The sequence below is a fragment of the Leucopleurus acutus genome (genome assembly GCF_964270905.1).
Source record: "Leucopleurus acutus genome assembly, chromosome: 13".
In the NCBI taxonomy this organism is placed as follows: domain Eukaryota; kingdom Metazoa; phylum Chordata; class Mammalia; order Artiodactyla; family Delphinidae; genus Leucopleurus; species Leucopleurus acutus.
The window spans coordinates 72,879,155-72,894,391 of record NC_139155.1 but is presented as its reverse complement, the minus strand read 5'-3'; the positions used below and the strand labels follow the sequence as shown (position 1 = coordinate 72,894,391).

General features: G+C 41.4%; 1 protein-coding gene across 2 annotated transcripts in view; it reads right to left on the bottom strand.

Moving 5' to 3' along the window:
- Positions 1–15,237, bottom strand: part of UBE3B (ubiquitin protein ligase E3B) — a 55,846-nt gene that overhangs the window by 25,547 nt on the left and 15,062 nt on the right. For both annotated transcript variants that reach the window (XM_082852548.1, XM_082852549.1), the window contains exons 11-14: positions 15,008–15,128; positions 13,835–14,012; positions 13,240–13,403; positions 11,929–12,096 (exon numbers count right to left, since the gene is read on the bottom strand). In XM_082852548.1, coding sequence (XP_082708674.1) covers positions 11,929–12,096; positions 13,240–13,403; positions 13,835–14,012; positions 15,008–15,128 — 631 coding nt within the window. The remainder of the gene's footprint in view (positions 1–11,928; positions 12,097–13,239; positions 13,404–13,834; positions 14,013–15,007; positions 15,129–15,237) is intronic.

The window sequence follows — 15,237 nt, the reverse complement described above, 5'->3', positions numbered from 1 at the left end:
GAGAAAATATTTGTAGAGATTAGAGTTGAAAACTTCCCTAACATGGGAAAGGAAATAGCCACCCAAGTCCAAGAAGCACAGAGAGCCCCATACAGAATAAATCCAAGGAGAAACATGCCAAGACACATAGTAATCAAACTGTCAAAAATTAAATACAAGAAAAAGAAAAAAGCAGCAAGGGAAAAGCAACAAATAACATACAGGGGATCTCCATAAGGTTAACAGCTAATCTTTCAGCAGAAACTCTGCAAGCCAGAAGGGAGTGGCAGGACATATTTAAAGTGATGAAAGGGAAAACCTATAACCAAGATTACTCTACCCAGCAAGGATCTCATTCAGATTCGACGGAGAAATTAAAACCTTCACACACAAGCAAAAAAGCTAAGAGAATTCAGCACCACCAAACCAGCTTTACAACAAATGCTAAAGGAACTTCTCTAGGCAGGAAACACAGAAAAGGAAAACACCTACAATAACAAACCCCAAACAATTAAGAAAATGGTAACAGGAACATACATATTGATAATTACCTTAAATGTGAATGGATTAAATGCTCCAACCAAAAGACACAGACTAGCTGAATGGATACAAAACAAGACCCGTATATATGCTGTCTACAAGAGACCCACTTCAGACCTAGGGACACATACAGACTGAAAGTGAGAGGATGGAAAAAGATATTCCATGCAAATGGAAATCAAAAGAAAGCTGGAGTAGCAATTCTCATATCAGACAAAACAGACTTTAAAATAAAGACTATTACAAGAGACAAAGAAGGACACTACGTAATGATCAAGGGATCAATCCAAGAAGATGTAACAATTATAAATATATATGCACCCAACATAGGAGCACCTCAATACATAAGGCAACTGCTAACAGCCATAAAAGGGGAAACTGACAATAACACAATAGTAGTAGGGGACTTTAACACCCCACTTTCACCAATGGACAGATCATCCACAATGAAAATAAATAAGTAAACACAAGCTTTAAATGATACATTAAACAAGATGGACTTAATTGATATTTATAGGACATTCCATCCAAAAAGAACAGAATACACTTTCTTCTCAAGTGCTCATGGAACATTCTCCGGGATACATTGTATCCCGGGTCACAAATCAAGCCTTGGTAAATTTAAGAAAACTGAAATCGTATCAAGTATCTTTTCCAACCACAACGCTATGAGACTAGATACTAATTACAGGAATAAAACTGTAAAAAATACAAACACATAGAGGCTAAACAATACGCTACTATGTAACCAAGAGATCACTGAAGAAATCAAAAAGGAAATTAAAAAAATACCAGAAACAAATGACAATGAAAATACGATGGCTCAAAACCTATGGGATGGAGTAAAAGCAGTTCTAAGAGGGAAATTAACAGCAATACAATCATACCTCAAGAAACAAGAAAAATCTCAAATTAACAACCTAACCTTACACCTAAAGCAATAGAGAAAGAAGAACAAAAACCCCCCAAAGTTAGCACAAGGAAAGAAATCATAAAGATCAGATCAGATATAAGTGAAAAAGAAATGAAAGAAATGATAGCAAAGATCATAAAACTAAAAGCTGGTTCTTTGAGAAGATAAACAAAATTGAATAACCATTAGCCAGACTCATCAAGAAAAAAAGGGAGAGGACTCAAATCAACAGAATTAGAAATGAAAAAGGAGAAATAACAACTGACACTGCAGAAATACAAAGGATCATGAGAGATTACTACAAGCAACTGTATGCCCATAAAATGGACAACCTGGAAGAAATGGACAAATTCTTAGAAAAGCACAACCTTCCGAGACTGAACCAGGAAGAAATAGAAAACATAAACAGACCAATCACAAGCACCTAAATTGAAACTGTGATTAAAAATATTCCAACAAGAGGCTTCCCTGGTGGCACAGTGGTTGACAGTCCGCCTGCTGATGCAGGGGACATGGGTTTGTGCCCCGGTCCGGGAAGATCCCACATGCTGCGAAGTGGCTGGGCCCGTGAGCCATGGCCGCTGAGCCTGCACGTCCGGAGCCTGTGCTCCGCAATGGGAGAGGCCACAACAGTGGGAGGCCCAGGTACCACAAAAAAAAAAAAAAAAAAAAAAATTCCAACAAACAAAAGCCCAGGACCAGATGGATTCACAGGTGAATCTATCAAATATTTAGAGAACAGCTAACACCTATCCTTCTCAAACTCTTCCAAAATATAGCAGAGGGAGGAACACTCCCAAACTCATTCTATGAGGCCACTATCACCCTGATACCAAAATCAGACAAAGATGTCACAAAAAAAGAAAACTACAGGCCAATCACTGATGAAAGATGCAAAAATCCTCAACAAAATACTAGCAAACAGAATCCAGCAGCACATTAAAAGGATCATACACCATGATCGAGTGGGGTTTATCCCAGGAACGCAAGGATTCTTCAGTATACTCAGATCAATCAATGTGATATTAACAAACTGAAGGATAAAAAAAGATACGATCATCTTGGGCTTCCCTGGTGGTGCAGTGGTTGAGAGTCCGCATGCTGATGCAGGGGACACAGGTTCGTGCCCCGGTCTGGGAAGATCCCACATGCCATGGAACGGCTAGGCCCGTGAGCCATGGCCGCTGAGCCTGCGCGTCCAGAGCCTGTGCTCCACAACGGGAGAGGCCACAACAGTGAGAAGCCCGCGTACCACAAAAAAAAAAAAAAAAAAAAAAAGATATGATCATCTCAACAGATGCAGGAAAAGCTTTTGACAAAATTCAACACCCATTTATGATAAAAACTCTCCAGAAAGCAGGCATAGAGGGAACTTACCTCAACATAATAAAGGCCATATATGACAAACCCACAGCCAACATTGTCCTCAATGGTGAAAAACTGAAACCATTTCCACTAAGATCAGGAACAAAATAAGGTTGCCCACTCTTACCACTATTATTTAACAAAATTTTGGAAGTTTTAGCCACAGCAATCAGAGAAGAAAAAGAAATAAGAGGAATCCAAATCAGAAAAGAAGTAAAACTGTCACTGTTTTCAGATGACATGATACTATACATAGAGAATCGTAAAGATGCTACCAGAAAACTATTAGAGCTAATCAATGAATTTGGTAAAGTAGCTGGATACAAAATCAATGCACAGAAATCACTTGCATTCCTATTCACTAATGATGAAAAATCTGAAAGAGAAATTAAGGAAACAGTCCCATTTACCATTGCAACAAAAAGAATAAAATACCTAAGGAGACAAAAGACCTGTATGCAGAAGACTATAAGACACTGATGAAAGAAATTAAAAATGATACAAACAGATGGAGAGATATGCCATGTTCCTGGATTGGAAGAATCAACGTTGTGAAATGACTATACTACCCAAAGCAATCTACAGATTCAATGCAATCCCTATCAAACTACCAATGGCATTTTTCACAGAACTAGAAGAAAAATTTCACAATTTGTATGGAAACACAAATGACCCTGAATAGCCAAAGCAATCTTGAGAAAGAAAAACAGAGCCGAAGGAATCAGGCTCCCAGACTTCAGACTATACTACAAAGCTACAGTAATCAAGGCAGTATGGTACTGGTACAAAAACAGAACTATATATCAATGGAACAGGATAGAAAGCCCAGAGATAAACCCATGCACCTATGGTCACCTTATCTGTGATAAAGGAGGCAAGAATATACAATGGAGAAAAGACAGCCTCTTCAATAAGTTGTGCTGGGAAAACTAGACAGCTACATGTAAAAGAATGAAATTAGAACACTCCCTAACACCATACACAAAAACAAACTGAAAATGGATTAAAGACCTAAATGTAAGGCCAGACACTATAAAACTCTTCAAGGAAAACATAGGCAGAACACTCCATGACATAAATCATAGCAAGATCCTTTTTGACCCACCTCCCAAAGAAATGGAAATAAAAACAAAAATAAACAAATGGGACCTAATGAAACTTAAAAGCTTTTGAACATCAAAGGAAACCATAAACAAGACGAAAAGACAACTCTCAGAATGCGAGAAAATATTTGCAAATGAAGCAACTGACAAAGGATAAATCTCCAAAATATACAAGCAGCTCACGCAGCTCAATAACAGAAAAAAACAACCCAATCCAAAAATGGGCAGAAGACCTAAATAGACATTTCTCCAAAGAAGATATACAGATTGCCAACAAACACATGAAAGGATGCTTAACATCACTAATCATTAGAGAAACGCAAATCAAAACTACAATGAGGTATCACCTCACACCAGTCAGAATGGCCATCGTCAAAAAATCTACAAACAATAAATGCCGGAGAAAAGGGAACCCTCTTGCACTGTTGGTGGGAATGTAAATTGATACACCCATTATGGAGAACAGTATGGAAGTTCCTTAAAAAACTAAAAATAGGACTACCATATGACCCAGCAATCCCACTACTGGGCATGTACCCTGAGAAAACCATAATTCAAAAGTGTCATGTACCACAACGTTCACTGCAGCACTATTTACGATAGCCAGGACATGGAAGCAACCTAAATGTCCATCGACAGATGAATGGATAAAGAAGATATCCATTCTTCTTTATATATGTGGCACATATATACAATGCAATATTACTCAGCCATAAAAAGAAACGAAATTGAGTTATCTGTAATGAGGGGGATGGACCTAGAGTCTGTCATATGGAGTGAAGTAAGTCAGAAAGAAAAAAACAAATACCGTATGCTAATATATATACATGGAATCTAAAGAAAAAAAATGGTTCTGAAGAACCCAGGGGCAGGACAGGAATAAAGATGCAGATGTAGAGAATGGACCTGAGGACACGGGGAGGGGGAAGGGTAAGTTGAGACAAAGTGAGAGAGTGGCACTGACATATATACACTACCAAATGTAAAGCAGATAGGTAGTGGGAAGCAGCTGCATAGCACAGGGAGATCAGCTCAGTGCTTTGTGTCCACATAGAGGGATGGGATAGAGAGGGTGGGAGGGAGACGCAGGAGGGCGGGGATATGGGGATATATGTATACATACAGCTGATTCACTTTGTTATACAGCAGCAACTAACACAACAATGTAAAGCAATTATACCCCAATAAAGATGTTTAAAAAAAAAACAGGGTGACTAAATAGCCAATAGGTCAAGTAAGAAATCAAAAGAGAAATTAAAAAAATACCTTGAGACAAGTGAAAATGGAAATAAAACATTTCAACATTTATGGCATGCCGCAAAGTGGTTCTAAGAGGGAAGTTCATAGTGATTCATGCCTACCTCAAGAAACGACAAAAATCTCAAACAATCTAATTTTTTACCTTAAGGAACTAGAAAAAGAATAAATGAAGCCCAAAGTTAGTAGAAAGAAGTAAATAACAAAGATCAGAGGAGAAATAAATGAAATAGAGACTGAAAAGGCAACCAAAAAGATCAATGAAATTAAGAGCTGGTGCGTCTGGAGCCTGTGCTCCGCAACAAGAGAGGCCGCGATAGTGAGAGGCCCACGCACTGCGATGAAGAGTGGCCCCTGCTTGCCACAACTAGAGAAAGCCCTCGCACAGAAACGAAGACCTAACACAGCAAAAATAAATAAATAAATTACTAAACTCCTACCCCCAACATCTTCTTTAAAAAAAAAAAATTAAGAGCTGGTTCTTTGAAATAAAGTTGACAAATCTTTAGCTAGACTCACCAAAAAAAAAAAAAGAGGCTCAAATAAAATCAGAAATGAAAGAAGAGACAACTGATTGAAAAAATACAAAATATCAGGCTTCCCTGGTGGCACAGTGGTTGAGAGTCCGACTGCTGATGCAGGGGATGCGGGTTCGTGCCTGGGTCCGGGAAGATCCCACATGCCGCGGAGCGGCTGGGCCCGTGAGCCATGGCCTGCTGGGCCTGCGCATCTGGAGCCTGTGCTCCACAGCGGGAGAGGCCACAACAGTGAGAGGCCCGTGTACCGCAAAAAAAAAAAAATACAAAATATCCTAAGAGACTATTATGAACAATTATATGCCAACAAACTGGAGAACCTAGAAGAAATGGATAAATTCCTAGAAACATACAATCTTCTAAGACTGAATCATGAAGAAACAAATTCTGAATAGACCTATTACTAGTAAGAAAACTGAATCAAAAACCTCTCAACAAATAGAAGTCCAGGACCAGATGACCTCAATGATAAATTCTACCAAACATTCAAAGAAGAATTAATACCCATCCTTCTCAAACTCTTCCAAAAAATTGAAGAGGAGGGAATGCCTCCAAACCCATTTTACAAAGCCAGAATTACCCTGATATCAAAACCAGACAGACACAACAAAAAAAGAAAATTACAGGCTCTGATGAACATAGATGCAAAAATCCTCAACAAAATATTAGCAAACCGAATTTGACAAGATATTAAAAAGATAATACACCATGATCAAATGGGATTTATTCCAGGAATGCAAGGATGGTTCAGTATCTGCAAATCAATCAATATGATACATAATATTAACAAAATGAAAGATAAAAATCACATGATCATCTCAATATATGCAGAAAAAACATCTGAAAAAATTCAACATCCATTTACGATAAAAAAACTCTCAACAAAGTGGGTACAGAGGGGATGTACTTCAACATAATAAAGGCCATATATGAAAAGCCCACAGCTAACATCATTGTGAAAAGCTGAAAGCTTTTCCTTTAAGGTCAGGAACAAAACAAGGAGGCCCACTCTCACCACTTTTATTCAACATGGTACTGGATGTCCTAGCCAGAACTAGGCAAGAAAAAATAAGTAAATAAAAGGTATCCCAGTTGGAAAGGAAGAAGTAAGATTCACTATTTGAGACGAGGTGATATTATATATAGAAAACCCTAAAGAGTTCATTAAAAAAACTGTTAGAATAAATTAATTCATTAGAATTGCAGGATACAAAATCAATATACAAAAATTCGCTGCTATCAGAAATGAACTATCAGAAATAGAAATTACAAAAGCAATCCCATTTACAACTGCAACAAAAAGAATAATATATCTAGAATAAATTTAACCAAGGAGTTCTGAAAGACCTGTACACTGAAAACTATACGACACTGATAAGGGACTTCCCTGGTGGCGGAGTGGTTAAGAATCCGCCTGCCAACGCAGGGGACATGGGCTTGAGCCCTGCTCCAGGAAGATCCCACATGCCGCGGAGCAACTAAGCCCATGTGCCACGACTCCTGGGCCTGCACTCTAGGGCCCGCAAGCCACAACTACTGAGCCCACGTGCTACAACTACTGAAGCCCGTGTGCTTAGAGAAGCCACCACAATGAGAAACCCGCGCACCACAATAAAGAGTAGCCCCCACTTGCCTCAACTAGAGAAAGCCCGCGCGCAGCAACGAAGACCCAATGCAATGAAAAATAAATAAAAAAATAAATAAATAAAATAAAATTAAAGACAGTGATAAAATAAATCAAAGAAGACACAAATAAATGGAAAGTTATTTCATGCTCATGGACTGGAAGAATTAATATTATTAAAATGTCCATACTACTCTAAGCAATCTACAGATTCAATGCAATCCCTATCAAAATTCCAATGGCATTTTTCAGAGAAATAGAATCAAAATTTGTATGGAACCAAAAAAGACCCTGAATGGAAAGCAATCTGGAGACAGAAGAACAAAGCTGGAGGCATCGCGCACCCTGATTTCAAACTATATTACAAAGATACAGTAATCAAAACAGTATGGTACTGGCATAAAAACACACACACAGATGAATGGAACAGAATAGAGAGCCCAGAAATGAACCCACACATATATGGTCAATTAATTTACAACAAAGGAGGCAAGAATTTACAATGGGGAAAGAACAGTCTCTTCGATAAATGGTATTGGGAAACTGGAAAAGCCACAGGCAAAAGAATGAAACTAGACTACTACCTTACACCATATGTAAAAATAAACTCAAAATGGAGTAAAGAATTGAATGTAAGATCTGAAACCATGAAACTCCTAAAAGAAATCACAGGCAGTAAGCTCTTTGACAAGGGTCTTGGAAATGATTTTTTTGGACCTGACTCCAAAAGCAAAGTCAACAAAAATAAAAATCAGCAAGTGGGACTACAACAAACTAAAAAGCTTCTGCAGAGCAAAAGAAACCATCAACAAAATGAAAAGGCAACCTATGGAATGGAAGAAAATATTTGCAAATCATATACCTGATAAGGGGTTAATATCCAAAATATATAAAGAACTCATGCAACTCAACAAAAAAACAAGTAATCTGTTTAAAAAATGGTTAGAGGATCTGAATACATTTTTCCAGAGATGACATACAAATGACCAACAGGCACATGTAAAGGTGCTCAACATCATTAACCATCTGGGAAATGCAAATCAAAACCACAATGATAGGGCTTCCCTGGTGGCACAGTGGTTGAGAGTCCGCCTGCTGATGCAGGGGGCACAGGTTCAGGCCCTGGTCCGGGAAGGTCCCACATGCCGTGGAGCGGCTGGGCCCGTGAGCCATGGCCGCTGAGCCTGCGCGTCTGGAGCCTGTGCTCCGCAACGGGAGAGGCCACGACAGTGAGAGGCCTGCATACCGCAAAAAAAATAAAAATTAAAAAAAAACACACAAAAAAACCCCACAATGATATACCACCTCACACCTGTTAGAATGGCTATTACCAAAAAGACAAGAAATAACTAGTGTTGGTGAGGATGTGGAGAAAAGGGAACCCTTGTGCACTGTTGCTGGAAATGTAAACTGGTGCAGCCACTATGGAAAACAGTATGGAGATTCCTCAAAAAAACTGAAAATAGAACTACCATATGATTCCACAATTGCATTTCTGGGTATTCATCTGAGGAAAACAGAAACACTAATTTGAAAAGATGTATGTACCCCCTTGTTCACAGCAGCATTATTTACAATATCCAAGATAAAGGAAACAACCCAAGTGTCCACCAATGGACAAATGGATAAAAAGATGTGGTGTGCATGTGTGCGCACGCGTGCGCGCACACACACACAGGAATACTATTCAGCCATAAAAGAGAATGGTATCTTGTCATTTGTGACAACACGGATGGACCTTGAGGTCATTATACTAACTGAAATAAGTCAGAGAAAGACAAATACCATATAATTTCACTTATATGCAGAAACTAAAAAACAAAGAAAAAAACCCAAGCTCATAGATACAGAGAACAGATTGGTGTACCTATGGTTGCTGGGGCAGGGCGTTGGCGGTAGGGGAAAGGTAAGCAAAATGGGTGAAGGGGATCAAAGAGGACAAACCTCAAGTTATAAAATAGATAAAATCATGGGGATGTAAAGTACAGCATGGTGACTATAGTTAATAACATATACTGCATTTCTGAAAGTTGCTAAGAGGGTAGATCTTAAAAGTCTTTAACACAAGAAAAAAAAGAAAAAATTTAACAATGTATGGTGATGGATGTTAACTAGCCTTACTGTGCAATGTGTACAAATATCAAATCATGTTGTACACCTGAAACTAAGATAATGTTATATGTCAACTATACCTCAATTAAAAAAAATGGAGTAAGAAGTTACAATGCAGAGATCCCAGGTATGCTTCTACAGTACAAATATACTCATTTACAGCATGACATACCAATTCAATGAGGGCTGCATCCTGAGCAATTTAGACAGAAATGAAGATGCCATGCTCTGGAGAAGCCGGGTCAGAGGAGCAGCACGTGGCTCCAGGACCAACACACGTATGTGAGGAGCACGAACAAAGACATTTTGTAAATTGTGAGAGCAGAAAAACAGCAGTATTTTTAAAACAAGTATGTTATTTTCTATAATCTAGTTTGTGTATAGTTTTGTGTATAGCCAAGCTAATAGAATGAATATTATACATATACTTTAGACTAGCTCATCTTCCTTTTTTTTTTTTTTTTTTGCGGTACGCGGGCCTCTCACTGCTGTGGCCTCTCCCGTTGCGGAGCACAGGCTCCGGACGCGCAGGCCCAGCGGCCATGGCTCACGGGCCCAGCTAATCCGCGGCATGTGGGATCCTCCCGGACCGGGGCACGAACCCGTGTCCCCTGCATCGGCAGGCGGACTCTCAACCACTGCACCACCAGGGAAGCCCCATCTTCCTTTTTAAAATCATGTATTTTTTTTCCGTCTTTTTTTTTTTGGCCACGCAGCGCAGCTTGTGGGATCATAGTTCCCCGACCAGGGATTGAACCCGGGCCCTGGCAATGAAAGAGCTGAGTCCTAACCATTGTACCGCCAGGGAATTCCCTAAAATCATGTACTTTCAAATTGGCCAAAAAAACTTCTTTTTCAATTCTCTCATTGGGACAATGGGGGATGCTTAATGTGGTTATCTTATAAAGGTGGACACAGGCTATTACCTCAAAATCATCTCACTCAGTATGCTTCCCAGACCTTCCCACTGTGCTGCGGTGCCAGCTCATCTGGGCCCCTTTTCCTTCTGCACTCTCCTTAGGGAAATGGCCCTCAGGCCCAGGCCTTTCACCCCACCCCTTTGCTCAAGCCTCCACACAGTACACAGTATGCTGGCTTGGCATCTCTGCTGCAGGTCCAGCAGGTACCTTACACTCATCACAGCCAGACAGAACTCTCAATGGCCCACAATCCCCCCTCCACCTCCTGCCCCCCCACATCCCTTAGCTCAGCAAATGGCCCCACCATCCACACAGTTGCTTGGGCCAGAAATCTGGCAACATCTTTGAAACTTATAGTCCTCACTCCCCCAAATCCAATCTACTAGTAAGACCTGTAAACTCCACTCCTGGAGTGGACTGTAAATCCTCCGGCTTCCATCTCCATCAGCCCAGTGGTTCTGAACCAAGGATGATTTTGCACACCGCCCCACCCCAGGGGGCATTTGACAATGTTTGGAGACATGTATGGTTGTCAAAAGTGGGAGAGAGGTGCTACTGGAATTTATGGGTAGGGGTCAGGGGCTGCTAAACATCCTACAATGGATAGGATGCCCTCCACAACAACAAATTATCTGGCCCCAAATGTCAACAGTGCTAAGGCTGAGAAACCCTGCCCTAGTCCAAGTCAACAATGTCTCATTATTTTCATTGTCACAGTGTCCTTCATTATATTAAATATACTTTCCTCTGACTTATCATTGGTCTCCTCACTACTGCAATGTAATCCTCTTGGGAACACAGACCTTGGCTGTCTTATTCCCCTCTGCATCCTCAGTGCCTGGCACACATAGGTGCTCTATAAATATCTGAAGATGAGTAAGTAAGTGTGAAAGACAGAAGTAGCAGCACTTTGATTTAAAAAACGTAAAATGTAACAGAGAAGTTCTTAACCCTTTATGCAGTCAACAGCTTCAAGGTTTATAGACGTTTTGTCCTCATAACACCCATCATACTAACAACTCCTGTGCTGCTCACAGTGGGGACTTTCTTCCTTGCTCAGCTAAAAAGGAAAATGTTGGGCATATCCATGCAATGAGATCTTACACAACCAATAAAAATGAGGTTTTTAAAGAATTCTGACATGATAAAATGCTTATAATGTGATTAATGGAAAGGAAAAAATAAAACTATGCATTTCAATCTAAATATATATTTATGTAACACACTCAGGATCAGGTGGTTATCTATGGACTGTAGGATTAAGAGTGGTTTAAGTTTTCTTTTTTCTGCTTCCTTGTCTTTTCTAGTTTTCTATTCATAAAAAAATGTTAACTTTTAAAAAAGCAAGTTGCACTTCATAATGAAAATAAAAGCCAGGTCACAGGAACAAGCTAGAAGTGCTAGGACTGCAATGACCTTAAGCTATTTAACTGAACAGAATCAAGTTCTAAGAATAGCTCAAAAATACCCTTCTTCAGAATCTATTTTCTGAGTCAAGGAAGCCAGGAGAGAATCAACTTCTAAGAAAACTTGTCTGGCAAATGTGAGAGATGGCGGAGACCGCCTCAGGACTCCAGACCTGTGAGTATCTGCAGCCGGATCTGGGTTAGAGTCGTCAGCGAGGTCTGGTAGAGGACGCAGATGTTGCAAACCTTCTGTACCTCTGCAGAATCAACACGTTTACCCCCAACTGGCCTGAGAATATTCCGAACTGACGCCGACTTCTGAAATGCACGCTTCAGGAGAGCTGGCGTGGAGAGAAGGAGGAACGTGTGAGCAGAAGTTCAGCCATCTGCCAAACTCCACCCCACAAAGGGAAGAGCGCTTCAGTAAAGCTCCTAATTTCCAGCCAGAGCCAGACAGTGAGGCTGCAGCTTTGATTCAAATCATCTCTTTTGGGTAAATCAGAAAAGCAGTAACAAAAGGTCTGTAGACAGAACACAAAGACCTCTTTAGAACAGCACAAGATCTGTCAGAACAAGCCAAACATATTTGATTCTTACTGTGGATTCTTTTACTGTAACCACTTAACTTCAGAACCCACAAAGGTGAAACTTCCAAGGACTGAATTATGGGAAGAGGGGCAAAGGTGGGGGGCCTGGCTAATTCCCAATGTTCTGTGCTTTCAGAGGGAAGTAGGAGCATCAGCCTCCAGCACTCATTATCAGTTTGGGGTTGTACTCTCGTATTACACCTTCGCATCTATATCCTGCTGAAGTTACACTAAGCCCATGCTCACTGACAGCTACAAGATGGAGCTTTGTGACACACTGGGTGGCAGAAGAAAAACCACACCGAACCTGGCAATCTGCCATAGGCAAGTAACTCCACTGAATTATGTGTTAACAGCGTTGCTTTACTTTTATCAGAGTGCGCAATAAGAAACCTTTCCAAGGAACCCATTAGCGACCCTACAACGGGGATGCCGCTGAGGTGGCAGTCTGGTCAGTGACCACTACCACCTGTATAAGCAGCTCCACAGGGGAGATTTATTTTATGATTAGGAGCTCAGAAAAGCTCTACTTCCCCTAAGAAATAGATCTTCCTCCTTCTTCCTGCTAATGAGAAGTAATAAAGGGTCCACAATTCCCTTTTCATTTTTGGCCACTGGAAATTCAGAGCCAAATGGCAGTTCAGAGATAAGCATGGCAGCCCTCATGGATCATCTGTGGATGTTCTCTACACACAACCTTGATTTTGTTCACATAGTTACATTTCCCTAGTCCTTGTTTACTATCCCTAAGGACTTCCAGTCAGTGTTTTGCTAAATGTGAACTTGATTTAAGCCGTCTCAAAATCTTCAGGGGAGAAGTCAGAGGTCACATGACAGAGGGGAGCAGGTACACAGGGCCAGGCAGGCGCTGCACTTCGGGGAAGGAGAGCCGCTCACTCTTCACAGGAAGCACATTCTGTGGGGACGCTGGCGGCACGTGGACCGGCTCCTGGTTCTCCAGCAGCTTCTTGCTCAGGATGTCACTGAAGAAGATCCGGATCAGAGGCACCCCCCACAGGAACTGCAGCTGTCTGGTGACCAAGGGCATGGACTCGTTAAGGCTAGGAGAGAGCAGGAGAGCGGGCACGTCAGTTCCACCTGCTGGATGGCCACACGGAAGGGTAGCTGGGGACTGCCACTCAGCACGGCAAGTAAGATGCTATAAGAGAAGTGGGATCCACAAATTGCCGCTGAGGCCTGGACGCAGAAGGCACCAAGCTCTTTCTTGGCTCTCTCGCTCCACACAGACTTCCTGTGCTGCCAGCAGCATTGTTGCTCCCCCCAGGCCCCATGTGTCACAGTCACATCCCAGACACCCTCTATCTGTTCTTCATCCTAATTCCATCCTGTTTACCACCCAGTTGACAAAAGCTTCCTGATGCCTACGTAGCTGGCTTGCAGGCCTGGCCCACAAATCTCGATGAAAAGGGGGAAGTGGTGGAAGAGAGGCAGGCAGAGACAAGGAAGACGGTGATCTGCCTCCAGAACTCACCCATAGTCCACGGATTGGGAGAACCAGCCAAGGACAGGGTGCCAGTGGGTCAGGTTGGATTTCTTCTGGGACACGTACTTCTGACAGTAGCAGAGCATTTGGGTGAGCAAACTCACAAATCCATCTGTCTCCTCCTCTAACACCCTGGGGCTGAGGGAGCCCAAGTGCAGGAGGTTGCCTACAAAGAGAGAAGGCTGAGTGCGGTAGGCCCGGACAGACATGCTTCCTCACCTCCCAGCCCTGCTCTCTGCCTGGGGCTCATGCATCCATGTCTACGTGCAGGAAGAAATTCCACGTAGAGAGGAACCCATCAGTGCTGGGGCTGCAGTGCTGTGCAGGGCTTAGAAACAGGCAGACCTGGCCTCAAATCCTGGCTCTGCCAGAGGCGAGCTAGGTGACCCTCAACCTACTTCTTGAGTCTGTTTGCTCATCTGTAAGACTGGAGTGATGACCCCCACTCTTGATGTGAGGACTATATGAGGTAACGTGTAAAATGTCAGGTACACAGATTTTTAAGTTAGTATAACATTTTCTTACACCAAGATTCTGAAACCAAGGGTCAACACAAGAAATGACCTCCTGAAGAATAGCTGAAAAGTCCTGGAAAATCACTGTTATTCAGTGTTCACTGAATTTATTTAATGTTTTCTGTGAGGACTCTTACCATCGACTCCCTTAAAATGTAGCCCCAAGAACCTTTTTCTATGTAAAATAAATTTCCTCTAATTAGGCAACGAGAGTTTTGTACCTCTGCTGTTTCAAATGCTTCTCTATCCCCAAACCCTTTTCTCATCTAAATGAAAACACTGTAAAACAGACATTGTAGACCCTACTCTGATCTAAGCCCCACCAAACTGTGCTCTCTTCTCTCTTGAGATGAGAATTATCCAGGTAACTCGTTTTCATTTTTCCCTTGGCTGCCAGGAAGCTAAGGGCTGAAAGTTAACATTCATTTACAGTCACTCAGCTAGTTTGCCAGGCTGATGTATTTTTCCATGTGATTTTCACTTTCATGAGTCTACTTAAACTGTTTACCTCATTACCTGTCTTTTATTGTAAGCACTTCCAACTTTTACTAAAAACAGCTTGTGGCCTCCAGAATGGTGGAAAGCTAAACACCTGGGCTTTTCCCAACGCCCAGAACACAATAAAATTCCAGCCATAGATACTTACCCATGAGACAAAGTGTATGGCATCCTTCTAAACTTTCACATACATCACGGCATCGATCTTCGTCTCTTAAAAATGTGATGAATTTACGGAGCATGTCATGAGATTCTAAAATAGTGAGGCGCTGCAAACAATCGTAGACTGTTAAAGCGGAAGCTGATAAAAGGAGCTTCCCACCAGAGTGTGAACTCTATCCCTGCAGATCACCCCCTAGCTGCCAAACATGTTATCCA